At 41.4% G+C, this 12,726-nt stretch overlaps 1 protein-coding gene across 1 annotated transcript in view; it reads right to left on the minus strand.

Moving 5' to 3' along the window:
* The window catches only part of LOC144691872 (transmembrane protein 47-like), a 76,022-nt gene that overhangs the window by 20,118 nt on the left and 43,178 nt on the right, over positions 1-12,726 (minus strand). The window contains exon 3 of the mRNA XM_078560449.1: positions 4,338-4,478. Coding sequence (XP_078416575.1) covers positions 4,338-4,478 — 141 coding nt within the window. The remainder of the gene's footprint in view (positions 1-4,337; positions 4,479-12,726) is intronic.

Raw genomic sequence — 12,726 nt, forward strand, 5'->3', positions numbered from 1 at the left:
CCACCCCTGGCAGATGCGGCAAGCTATTTAAATCTCCATTCACTTTGGCAAGACCATAATATCCTACTGGGCAGGAGGAGCTGTAAAATCACCAGAAAATTTTACTTTTTGCGGAGAAATTCATGGGAGAAGAAGCAGCAGCAGCATGGCAGCTGTAATTTTCTCCTCAGTGTAAGGATTAAATAAATATTTTAAGCCAACAGTGTAGTTTGGTAGAGGCTTTCTCTACTGCTCAAGGGCCTGATTGTAGAGATTTTTTTATACCACTCGGGGCTGGTGTTTGCACCAGGGGAACATTTGGGAATGCTTCAATGTTATGGCCAGTGTTTATCGATTGTCCAGACCTGGACTGTGCTGAACGTTTAGCTGATCAGGTGCTGGGCAATGGAGTTGTAGTACAGGGGAAAATACCCTTCATTGACCTTCAAAGGAAAGGGTGAGAAAATGACATTTAGGGAAGGAGGAATGGCAAAGGAGTAAAGGAATAATTAAAGTATTTACATTTTAAGTTCCATATGATCACTGTAAAGGTTGTTTCTTTTAGCATTGATGAAATACGCACATTTTTAACCTCAAGTCAAATCATTTTACTTCAGTAAATTTGTCATACTATAGCAATGGCTGAACCACTGCCATGTGTAGGCAGTAGTGGACCTGTGCTAACCATTAGCAACTGTATTCCAGGCATCAGGCTTGAGGAATGCGACAGGAGATTAATTTTAAATAGAGAGAGATATAAAATGGGCTGCTGAAATGTTATCGCCGTTTTAGGTAGGCACCCAAAGTCAAATGACCCTTTATTGGTGCTATTAAAAATACTTTCCCCAATGATATTACTATATTCTTTTGGATGGTTCACATCCTATTCTGAGGTTAAGACAGAATGCCTCCAGGAGCTTGTCAGTACTTTCAAGAATTTCCCCTCTGCACAAAAATAATTTGAAAATCATTTCACTTGAAAATATGAGTTCCTAAAATGTGAAATTTGCAAAATAAATTGGTGCTTTACTCAAAATAAATTACAGAAAGCCTTACCTTGCAGGAATAAAAGACAATATTTTTCACTGACAGGAAATATTGTCTACTGCTAGATTTTATACCATATCTATATTTTTTCCATACTAATATATCATTATCCTGAAAGGTTAAGAAAACATTTTTTTAAAAATCAAATGCATATATTTCAAATGTAATGAACACCAGCACTTAAACAAAGCAGGTTAAATTATTCTGGAAGACATGAAATGAAAAGTAGGCCTAAACTAATAAAACATTAAACATATAATTATCTGCTAGTGTATCTATTCAAACACAGGCAATTTATACTACTAATACATAGAAAGAGAAGTGGCAAGTTGAAAGGATCAAGTTGCAGGGAGTTTTACTTTTGTACCCTTTCTTCCATCCCGTTATTATTAATCTTATAGATGCCTGAGGAAAATGTGTGAAGAAATCTTCCAGAAGCGGTCACATAAATTTTCAGTCATTATTTTCAGCTTGTCATTTTTTCAGAATAGCTTTGAATATCCTTTATTTAAAGGTTTGTACTGTAAATGATAAGGGTAACTGGGAAATCATTATTATTCACTGAGATGGAAGTGTAGAAGCAAATTATCTATTTTTTGGATGATTAAAAAAATGATTGAAGTTTTCAGATCAAGATCATAGCCTGTGTGATAACTGATAATGACTACAATCATAAATTGATCATGATACTTTCCAGAATTGTCCAATTCTTTTCAACCATTAATTATTTGTAGAAATGTAAATGGCATCACGATTCAAAATGTACATACCTTCCTACTCAAGGGACAGTGGTTTTAACACAAGAAACTCAGGTCTATTTCTGTTACCTGTAAGTTGTGACATCGCTGATAGCTAATTTGAATACTGCACTGGCAGCAGGAGATGATCTCTCATCCCAGAAATGAAACTGGTCATTAAACAGCTGAGTAATGAGTTATTCACCTCCCAGCACATCTTGCCCACTGAATCAAAGCTGGTCACTTAAAACAGCTGCTTGCTCAGGTGTTCCTGCAGTAGAGCTGAATCCTCACTAACAGTGCACAGCACAACACAATGTGGGACAGTGCCAACCTTTTTAGAGTTTACAGTTAGGAATGTAGTAACACCATGACTGTGAAAAGAAAAATGGTGGCTAATTCAAGACAGAAGAAAACAGAAGTGGGCGTATTGTAGAATTAAAGGAATTGCAAAGAAGCTATAACATTTCTTATGTTATTTCATTTCTTATATTTCTTAATAATAAATAATAATGTTGATGGTTAAACAAATTAAAATAATAGAAACAAGGTAATTGGAATTAAAATGGACAGGTACAAGGTCACAATATAAATAGAAAAATTAAAGTGCAAACAGCCATATTTTCTGCAGGACCTATTTTGTGCATTATTAAATACTGTAAAAAAACATTGGATTAAATAAAATATAAAAGGAAATAAACAATTAAAAGCACAAACGGAAACATGATAGTAAAGGCTAATAAATAATGCAAAGCTGGTATTGAGTAGGAGGCCAGACACTATAGAAGTAGGATGCAGAAGACAGAAATAAAAACGTGTTTACAACATAGGTTTAGAAAATATATTTTAAAAAAAGAAAATACACAAACAAAAAAGAATATGATAAAATGAGAAAGGAACCATGGGAGGGGGAGGTTAAAGTAAAAAGAATTGGGAAACCCAGCCCCAGCTTTCCCACATCTGGCTTTAACTGATGTGGGTTGGGGGAGGGGTCAGGCAAACCAACCCACTTTCTGAAGGTGGGTTGTACATATTTTAAGGAGGCCGTGCGCTTCCATTTTTACTTCACTTTTATATTCAACACCTGCTAGCCAGGTTCCCAAGCCTCAGATGCCCTGGAAGATGAAAGGAAGGTGAGATGTGTCAGGTCTATCTGGTAAGTGTATTTATTGCACTCCCTGTGGGCCAGGAGAAGCAAGAGTTCTTCAGAAGCAAATGTGTTTACCCCACCCCCATGGGATGAACCACACTGCATCCGGGTTCTCGGGGCTATACTGCTGGCAAGTTTGATCGCAAGGTTGCTGCTTTCCTGTGTCTGATTGGAGGGCCTCCTGATCTCCTGTAGATAGATGACCTCTCTCCTTCTGTTCACCTGCTGCACCCATGTGTCCATTGCTGCATCAGATAAATTATGAGGATGCTCTGTACTTTGTTGTGGCACTATCCTTCCTACTCAGGTACTCTTCCCCGAGCACTTAAAGCACCTGCTGCAGCCAGAATGCTCCTCCCCTTTAAGAGATACAGGCTGGTTTTAAGTAATGCAGGCTAGCTAAAGATTTCCAGCATCTGCAGTACTTTGCTTTGATCTAAAGTGGTGCTAGGCTCTCACGAACTTGGGGCCCCTTCTCAGGGGCACAGACACCCAGCACGTTGCAATCATGAGAATGAGCAGGGAGCATGAAGTTTGTGTGTTGTCTGCATTGGAAGGAATGGGCACAGATCAATTGAAGGTTATAATCCCACTGCCCATTTTTGGGTAGTATCCAATTTTGTCCCTCTAATGTGGGAAATGGAAAAGTTCATCCTGGTGTCATTGGAGGGTATGTTTCTGAGGGTAAATTTAAAGACAGGTCACTTAAGTGAAAGGGCCTCGACTTATCCAGTTTCTTGCTCCACCGATATATTTGACACATTTTAGGTTCTTAGAACACTTGATGTAAGGGAAGGCTGTTTGTGCAGCCAAGGAGTGTTCTCATGGCAGCGGTGACAGTCCAGAAAGATTCACAGAGCATGGCCCTGTGCAAACTGAAGAGGAATCCCTACCAAACTTTCCAGAATGAATTTTAGTTTTATTGTCCATGGGCAGAACATTTTAATACTCTAATTCTCAGCCTAGAAAGAAGCACGGGCAGCATAACAGGCTTTAGCTCTGAAAGTTGACAAAGTCCAGTGACCCCTGTTGCATGTTGTGTGAGAACAGGATTGGGGTCAGCTGTGATTCTTCCACAGCTAAATAACCCTCTGACACTCACTGTCATACTTAATGAATAGCTCCTTGGCCATGGTAGCAAGATATTATCAGTGCCCATGGACCCATGCTCCGTGAAGAAAATTGGAAAACAAACTAACATTCATGGATATCCCATTTTTCCTCATATTTTTCATTTCACATTTCTGAAAATCAATCAAACCTGTTTTAAAAAAATATACCACTGTAGCTGTTAGTTGATTGTGCAAGAAAAACTGTGAAAGACTATATACAGCTGATAATCATTTCCACACTGGTAAAGTCCTCTCTTTATATCTAATATGAATATAACATTTGTATACCATTCAGATTTATTAATGAGTTACCTGCAGCAAACAACAGGACAGCCACAGGTCTGTAGAATCTCCGACGGGTTCCTTGGCAGATTGAGATCAAGGCCACCAGAAAGGCAATGAAAATAATGGCTGCTCCAGCCAGAAGCAAAGCAACTGTGGCAATCTCCCAATCTATAACATAGAAGGCAAAAGAGGAACAACCTGATAATCCTTAATATACATCAAAGCACATCATATAAAACTGCCAACCTGTAATATTCACAAAGTCACAATGATGTGTGGAAAAAAAGTAATGCATCTGCTAATCTGTAACATCTGAACAGCAGGTTCAAATCTGCCATGTGCAAAAAATAGTACAGCAGCAGTTTGCCAATACACTACATGCAAAAATAGCAAACAGCCGATCTACCAAGAATCATTGCCTGCATTTCTCAGGGGTTTATATTTCTCCCTGGGGTAACACCAGAGGCCATCTGAGCCAGAGAGAGGGAAAGTTTAAAAATGCACACATGCATTGCCCAATTTCAAATCTAACTTTTGGGATATAGTCCAACATGTACCTTGCATTCACCAGACAGGACTTTCCATGGGATGCAAGCTATCAAAAATGGGTCTAGTTTTATTCCAGGCCAGGTAGTATGCGACAGGACATGAGTAGTTAGATGATAGGCTGTAGTTTAGCCTTTGATTCGAAAAAAAACCACAATCCATTGTTATAATATGCCTTTAAGGGATAGCAGCATGCCATCATTAGAAGGGAAGTGTGTCATGCAGTCTCAGTTGCTGAACAATAAATTGAATAAAACAAGGAGGAAGGTCAAAGAGATATTGTCAAAATGTACACAAAATTCCCCAGTTTGAATTGGCATGCAACTGACCCTACTATCCAAATTCAAAATTTTAAAATAGCGTACAGTTATGGTTTCTTGATTCAGATGTGTCTAAACCAAACAAGCAAGCCATAGAAATTTGCCTAGCAGTTAGGAATGAGGGTCTACACAGGCTGAATATGACAGGATTAGCAGAAGAAGAGCTAAAGGATCTGCAAAAGATATGGACTACATTGGAAGACCACTTCAGAATCAGTTTAAACTCCTGTACTCATCGACTAGACTTCAGGTCATTTTGACAACAACTTACAGAATCCATAGACCACTTCATCAGCAGATGCAGAGAAAAGGGTGCAGAGCTAGCAGACAAGAATTGTTGAGCTGGTGATTGCACCCACACCCATGGAAGCATTCCAGAAAGATTTGCTAGACAAGCCCAAAACATATAGCATCAAAGAGCTACTCACGGATGGATAAGTATGAAGCAATCTTCACAGGTCGACAAATCTTACAGGTCCTAAGTACAGCCCAAATTGCTGACACATTCACTAGAATGCCCAAACCCAGCAAGGCATGTGAAAGGTGTGGCCTTCTGCAAGCACTAAGGAAATGCCCAGTTTTCCATCAATTCTGCAAGGCATTGACAGCGGCAGTGCACTAGAGCAAAGATTAATGCAGCTACGTGTACTGATCCAAGCAGACTGTACACAGCAGGCACCTTCAAGCAATAGATTGACAGTATGGTATCCCATAAGAAACATGTACATGAAGTGACCAAAAAACCAGAAAATGATAATAATGTGCACGACAAGACAAAGAGTGGTGAACACATGTTTCACATCATCAATCTTGTGGAAAACATAAATGCCCGTCACACCACCCAAAGTGTTTGCCAATATTCAAATTATCTGCTGTAAGAAAGTTGGTAACTATTCCCTTTTGGCCAAGATTGACACACAGGAAAGTGCCAACATACTACCTCTGCGGATTCTAAAAGACTTGTATCCACAGACGTGGAAGGCCATGGCAAAACCTATTACGGTTACAACTTTCAGTATACAACAGTTCACTAATTCCAAGTGCAGGATCCATAGTTCTGGAGTGCAAGTACAATCAATCCACCTGGATGCCACAGATGTCCTATATCATGGAGACTAAAGGCCGGTTTACTGGGATGCCATGACCTTGCATTAGTGACAACCCATGGAATCAGTCAGGCTTGATATGGCAGATCAATCTCAGAAACTACCCCTACTACCTCAGTTCATGACTTAACATTGAAATATCCAGAATATTTTGACAAAATTGGCAGTTCCAAGGGAACTGGGAACTGCAGGAGAATGCAAGTCCATCAATTGATCTGGTACATTTTGCGTAACACAAATGCCAGCAACAAGAAGCAATGACAAAAGATTCCACACTAGAGAAAGTATGGAAACCAAAAATGGAGGGATGGCCTGATTCAATTCAGCATGTCCACGAACATGTGAGACCATTTTGGCCTCATCAAGATAAGTTAGGCATCTCTCGGTGAGTCATTTTTAAAGGCAGGCAGGTCATCATATTGGAATCTTTGCATCCTGATTTTCTTCAACAACTTCATCACTCACACATGGACATAAATCAGATGAGAAGACTTGCAAGTGGAGACAGTCTATTGGCCGGGTATGAACAATGACATTGAAATGGTCATCAAGGAGTGTGAGGCATGTCAAGAACATACGCCAAGTCAGTACAAAGCACCAGTGAACCCACACAAAGTTTCTATCCATCCTTAGTCCAAAATCGCATCTGACCTCTTTCATGTCCATGGCACTGACCTCATCGTGATTGTAAGCCATTTCAGGATATATGTTAGAAGTGGAATATCGATCACACTACACCTTTTCCTCATTACCCTAGATCTAATGGTGTAGCTGGACGAATGATTCACACAGTAAAATCCCTAATTCTCAAATGTAGACAGACCAAGCAGGATCTACAAATTTCAATGTTACATCTGAGGGCAACACCTTTAAGTGCAACTATTCCATCACTGGCAGAGCTCATTTTTGGCACACCAGTACATACCAATTCACTACTCTTACCCATTCTACTCTCACAAAAACTAGAGAGAAAATTGTAAAGCTACAAGAGAAGATGACCAACGTGCATGATAAAAATGTGGGTAGAGAATTGCCAAGGCAGAGTTGGGACAATAAGTTTGCATCGAGGATCCCACAGAAGATACGTGGCAACCAGCCAAGATGACCAGGATTTGTTCAGAACCAAGGTCCTATGAAGTCATTACACACAAAGGTGCCACGGTGAGAGGTAACCGAGGACAAATCAGGTCCATACCATCTCCTCAATCATCGTATAGTCCTTTTGCATGGAGGATAAGATCCCAAATGCACCTGCAACAACATCCAAGAATGGCAATCCCACAAATCACTGTGAGGAATTAAAGAAATCTCCAGACAAGGTTAACATTACAGGATATGGGCATACTAAGAGATTAATTTTACGCTTTAGAGCATCAAAGATTAATCAGTTGTATCCATTCATGTAATGGTAACTAAACATGAACATATGTTGTAAATAGTTATACTTCTTTGGAAGCAGGGAGAAGTATATTTAAAAAGAAAGGGGATGTTGCAATGTGCCTTTCAGAGATAGCAGCACTACCATCACTAGAGGGGAAGTGTGTCATGTGATCCAGTCTCAGTTTCACTTTGGCCTGTAAGCAGAGCACACATCACACAGTTCTCTTGATGATGTCATCAAGCTTTCTATGTTGTATGTATGTTCTTGTGTGCTTAGTTTAAATAAATGAACCCACAATTTGTTTACATAATCCCTTATGAGTGATTGGTGCTTTTGTATCATTATAAAAACATACATCCGCAAGTGACAAAATCATAAATTAGTTGAAAAGTGGTTTTCAATGAGTAGACAGAATGTGTTACTAATTATTTATCCACTGTGTATTCAATTTATACTAAATTTCGAAAATGCATTGTTTTTTTTAAACTATTTTTGTCATCTGTTTGATACATAGGAATGCTTTGAAGCTCTCCACTTAGAAACGACTTTCATCTCTTCTCAGAGGTGCTTGTTAATCTGGGCCAGAAATTCCTCTTTTATTGAAAACTTAGAAAATATCTGTTTCAATTCAATAATTAACAACTCACATAGGAGATCACAAGAACACGCAGCTCCGAAATGTCCCATTTCTAAGAATATAACTTTTAACAACTTAGTAATTAAAAAGAAAAGTAGGTATTCTCTCATTTTTATGAAAATAATTTTCCCACTATTGTATAAAAATACACTAATTAGCAAGTGAAATACAAAAATGTGAACAATAGATGTGACCATCTATTAAAACAATAGGAATTTTGCCACAATTAGTTAAAAACAAAAATAAAGTGAGGTTCACTGGTGTCCAAAACCATTGTAAATTGATCTATGCTGCCTGGGTTAGGAACCTCACAGCAAAAGCTATAGATGAAAAATCAGAGTGACCACCAAGCCAATCTCTTACATTAACAAGCATTATATCAAATGTGGAATTGGTGGTTACTGGGATTCTTATAAACAGTCCTCCACCTCAGTGAGGGAATGTTAGATGGCCCACAGGAGGATTTAAAGAGAGCAGAAAATTTCATAAAATGAATGAACTAAAACAGGCTTATCCAACCTGCGGGCCACAAAACCACTCTATGTGGCCCCTGGAGCCATTGTTCAAAATGACAGTAAGACGGGTAAGTGAAGTTGAAGACTCTGGAAAGGGCTGCTCCTCTAATCACATGCCAGTCCTCCCCTGCATTTGCGGGAGGGAAGCAGCCTGTGATTGGAGGAGTAGCGAACACTAGCAGCAGTGCGTGTGTGGATGAAAAAGAGAGAATTTCAGGGAGGGGGAAAGACAGAGAAAGAGAGAGAGACACTGGCTGCGGATCCCATTGGGAGAGAGAGGCTGCCAGGGCCCGGAGTGGGGAGAGAGAGGCTGCTGGGGCCTGTGAGGAGAGAGAGGCTGCAGGGGCCCTTGGGGAATGAGGAGCTGTGGGGTCCTGTGGGGAGACAGAGAGATCAGGCCAGGCCAGGGTTGGGGGGAGTGGAGGGGGGATGTGGGAAGAGACTGATTGCAATGCCCGGGGGGGATGAGGATGGCTCTGGTGGATTGAAGAGACTCACTGCCGGGGGAGGGGTGTATGTATATGTGAAAGAGAGAGAGAATGTGAGAGAGAGAGTGAGGGAGTGTGAGCAAGAAAGACTGTGAGAGAGAGAGTGTGAGAGAGAAAGTGTAAGAGAGTGTCTGAGAGAGGGAGAGACACTGTGAGGCAGAGAGTAAGAGAAAGAATGAGAGAGTGTGAGAGAGAAAGAGAGTGTGGGAGTGAGAGTGTGTGAGTATGCGAGAGAGTGTGTGAGAGAGAGTGAGTGTGAGAGTGTTAGAGAGAGTGTGACGGAGAGTGAGGGAGAATGAAAGTGTGAGTGAGAGAAAGTGAGTGTGTGAGGGCGATTGAGAGTGTGTGAGAGAGAAAGTGTGTGTATGTGTATTTGAGAGAGTATATGTGTGTGTGTGTGTGAGAGAGAGAGAGACAGTGGGCAGGATTTTCGGGTCGTTGGGAGGGCACAATGGACGGGCCCAGGAGTGGCAGGAAACGGGCCACTGCCCACGATCGGCCCCCGACTGCAATTTCACACTGTCCGGCCAATTAACAGCCAGCCAGTGTGAAACACGCGCTGAAAGGTTCAGCACTGCTGGGGTGGGGACGGGAGGAGGGCGAGCGCTGAAGTCTGCATGGGCATGGGGGAGCGTGCAATGAAAGCTCCCTGAAGGCAGGGAGCAGCCTCAGGGAGCTGAAGAGTTTAAAACCAAGAAATACGGAATTAAAAATGCAGAAAAAAATGTCCACACATCAAACTCACTCATTTAAACATATGGAAAATAAAAATTACGCCCAAACGTTTTTTTTTAATTGATATCGGAAACCTCATCCCACCCTTGGATGAGGTTTCCTCAACAATCTGAAGGCTACCTGGCCGATTCACCTGTCCCCCAACCATAACGTTGGACAGGCAGCGAAAACTCACTGCTACTTGAAAGTTTAATGGTCTTAATAGGCCTCTTAATTGTCGGCGGGTACACGGACGATTCTCGCAAGCGCCCACCGACCAAAATATCGCGTGAGCGCACGATGACATTGGGACGCTCACCTGACGTCATCGCGTGCTGTTTTATGCCCAATTGGGTTGGGCGCGTGCCTGCCTGCGGGATGTAAAATTCTGCCCTGTGTGCGTGATGTGATAGAGTGTGTGCAAGAGTATGTGTCTGGCTCACTCCCAGTCTCAGGATTTTCACACACCCTCAGCCACCACACACCAACACATACTCACATCCACACACAGTGGCTGAGGGTGAGTGAGTGGCCACCCTGAGACTGGAAGTGAGTCGGATTCACACACTCTGACCCTCTCACACTCTAATGGCTGTTTTTATTAATTATATTTTTTAAATGATCAATTTATTGCTTTGGCATTGCTTTATTCTTGCTCAGAAAATTGTTTCTTTTCTTAACACCTCAACCTTTTTTTGAAATTCATGTTTAACGTTGAGCCAAACTTTATCTTTCCAAAATTCACTCATTGGCTCCTTGAGTGAGAAAAAAGGGGAAATGTGCCTCCCACTTGCCCCCCCCTTTCACATGAAAAGACTGGACAAGCCTGAACTAAAAGATATCTCAGTTGGTTTTATAATATAACAGTCAGTGTATCGGTTTGCTGCAGCAGAGAATTATAACATTCAGGTTCACACCAATTATTTTGCACATCTGGTTCATACTCTGAACCCTGAATAGAGGTGAAACAAGGAGAGAGTGAGAATTCTTTCTTTAAAAAGACTTGCATTTATATGGATTCTTTCATGACCCAAAGCGCTCTACAGCTAAATAAGTAATTTTGAAGTATAGTTACTGTTGCAAAATAAGAAATATGGCAACTAAAATACACATAGCAAGGTTTCACCAAAAAGCAATGATATAATGACCAGGTAAATCTGTTTTTAGTGGTGCTAAATGGATGAATACTGGGCAGGACAATGGGAAGAACTCACCTTATCTTCTTCACAAGTGCCACGTGACATTTTGCATTCATCTGAGAGGGCAGATGGCGTCTTGGTCTAACGTCCCATCCAAAAGACAACCTCAGAACTGCACCGAAGAGTTAACCTGAATTACATTCTCAAATATCTCTACTGGGGCTTGAATCTACAACTTTCTGACTCAGTGACAAGAAGTGCTGCCAACTTAGCGCTACCAACACAGTGTTAAAGGCTAAATCACCCAGACTGTTCTTATCTGTTCCCCAGTGGCTCCTTAAGGAGTGACTCTGGCACATCCTTGGGAGCTGACTGTTTACCCTCTGAATCTGAGAATGGTGCATCAATTGACCGGGAAATTCAATGCTGGGAAAATGTTAAAATGGAGGAACAGAAAATTTATCAAATAACAAGAAATAAAAGTTCAATATGGTGGTGTAACCAGCTATTACAGTAACTATACATCCTAAATTACAGATTAGATATCTAATAAGAACATAAGAAATATGAGCAGGAGTTGCCTGCTCCACCATTCAATATGATTATGGCTGATCTTTGGCTTCAACTTCACTTTTCCACCCACCCCCCCCCCATATCCCTTCATTCCCTGAGAGACCAAAAATCTGTCCATCTCAGCCTTAAATATATTCAGTGATGGAGCATCCACAACGTTCTGGTGTAGAGAGTTCCAAAGATTTACAACTCTCTGAATGAAGAAATTTCTCCTTATCTCAGCCATACTACATACTAGTTGTATCAAAAAAACTCTAATAAATGTGTGAAACATGATGGAGACACAATAGTTAATATAGTAATAAAACAGCTTAGGCAGGGAGCCAAATATACACCAGGGAGGTAATTCCATGACCGTAAAAGAACTATTCTTCTTCCAAATTGGCCATTTTTTTCCAATTGTAATAGTGCATTGACTACATCACATTGACATTTATACTGCATACAGAGGGCTAGATTTTGTCACTTGGTGGTGGCCCTGATGATGTGCCAGAAAGCCAGGGAAATCTGCCTTGGCTGTTTGGAGGTGCTCTAACTGGAGCTTATATCAATCTAGCAGCTAATGAGTTGCCACCAAGCTTTGTGACCCTTTAAGGAATGAAAGGCCATCTCCAAGAGCTTCCGACCAATCGGAGGGTGAGGAGCGATGGTCACTGCTGGGACTGCACCCAGCTGAGAGACTCATTGATAGATGCTGGCCTCAAAGCAAGTTTAGTGGTTTGGGGGTTGCCAGGATCAGTCAGCCAGGCCCCGGCAGGGCTGGGGGTAGGTGGTTATTGAGAGCAAGGGGGTGTTGCTGCATGGCGGCTGCTATTGCCACCAGTAGGGGTCTCCTTTGGCCCTGGAGTGCCCGATCAGGCGGTTCCTCCTCCCCGAACCTGCAGGGAGTCTGTTAGGTTCACCAGGTTGTGTCTCCACATGGCAGCAGACATACCTGCCACTTGTAAAATGCCAGTCATGGCAGGAAGAGACCCTGAACTGACCACTTCAGAGGCCA

Source organism: Cetorhinus maximus, chromosome 16 (assembly GCF_964194155.1).
Source record: "Cetorhinus maximus chromosome 16, sCetMax3.hap1.1, whole genome shotgun sequence".
Taxonomy (NCBI): Eukaryota; Metazoa; Chordata; class Chondrichthyes; order Lamniformes; family Cetorhinidae; genus Cetorhinus; species Cetorhinus maximus.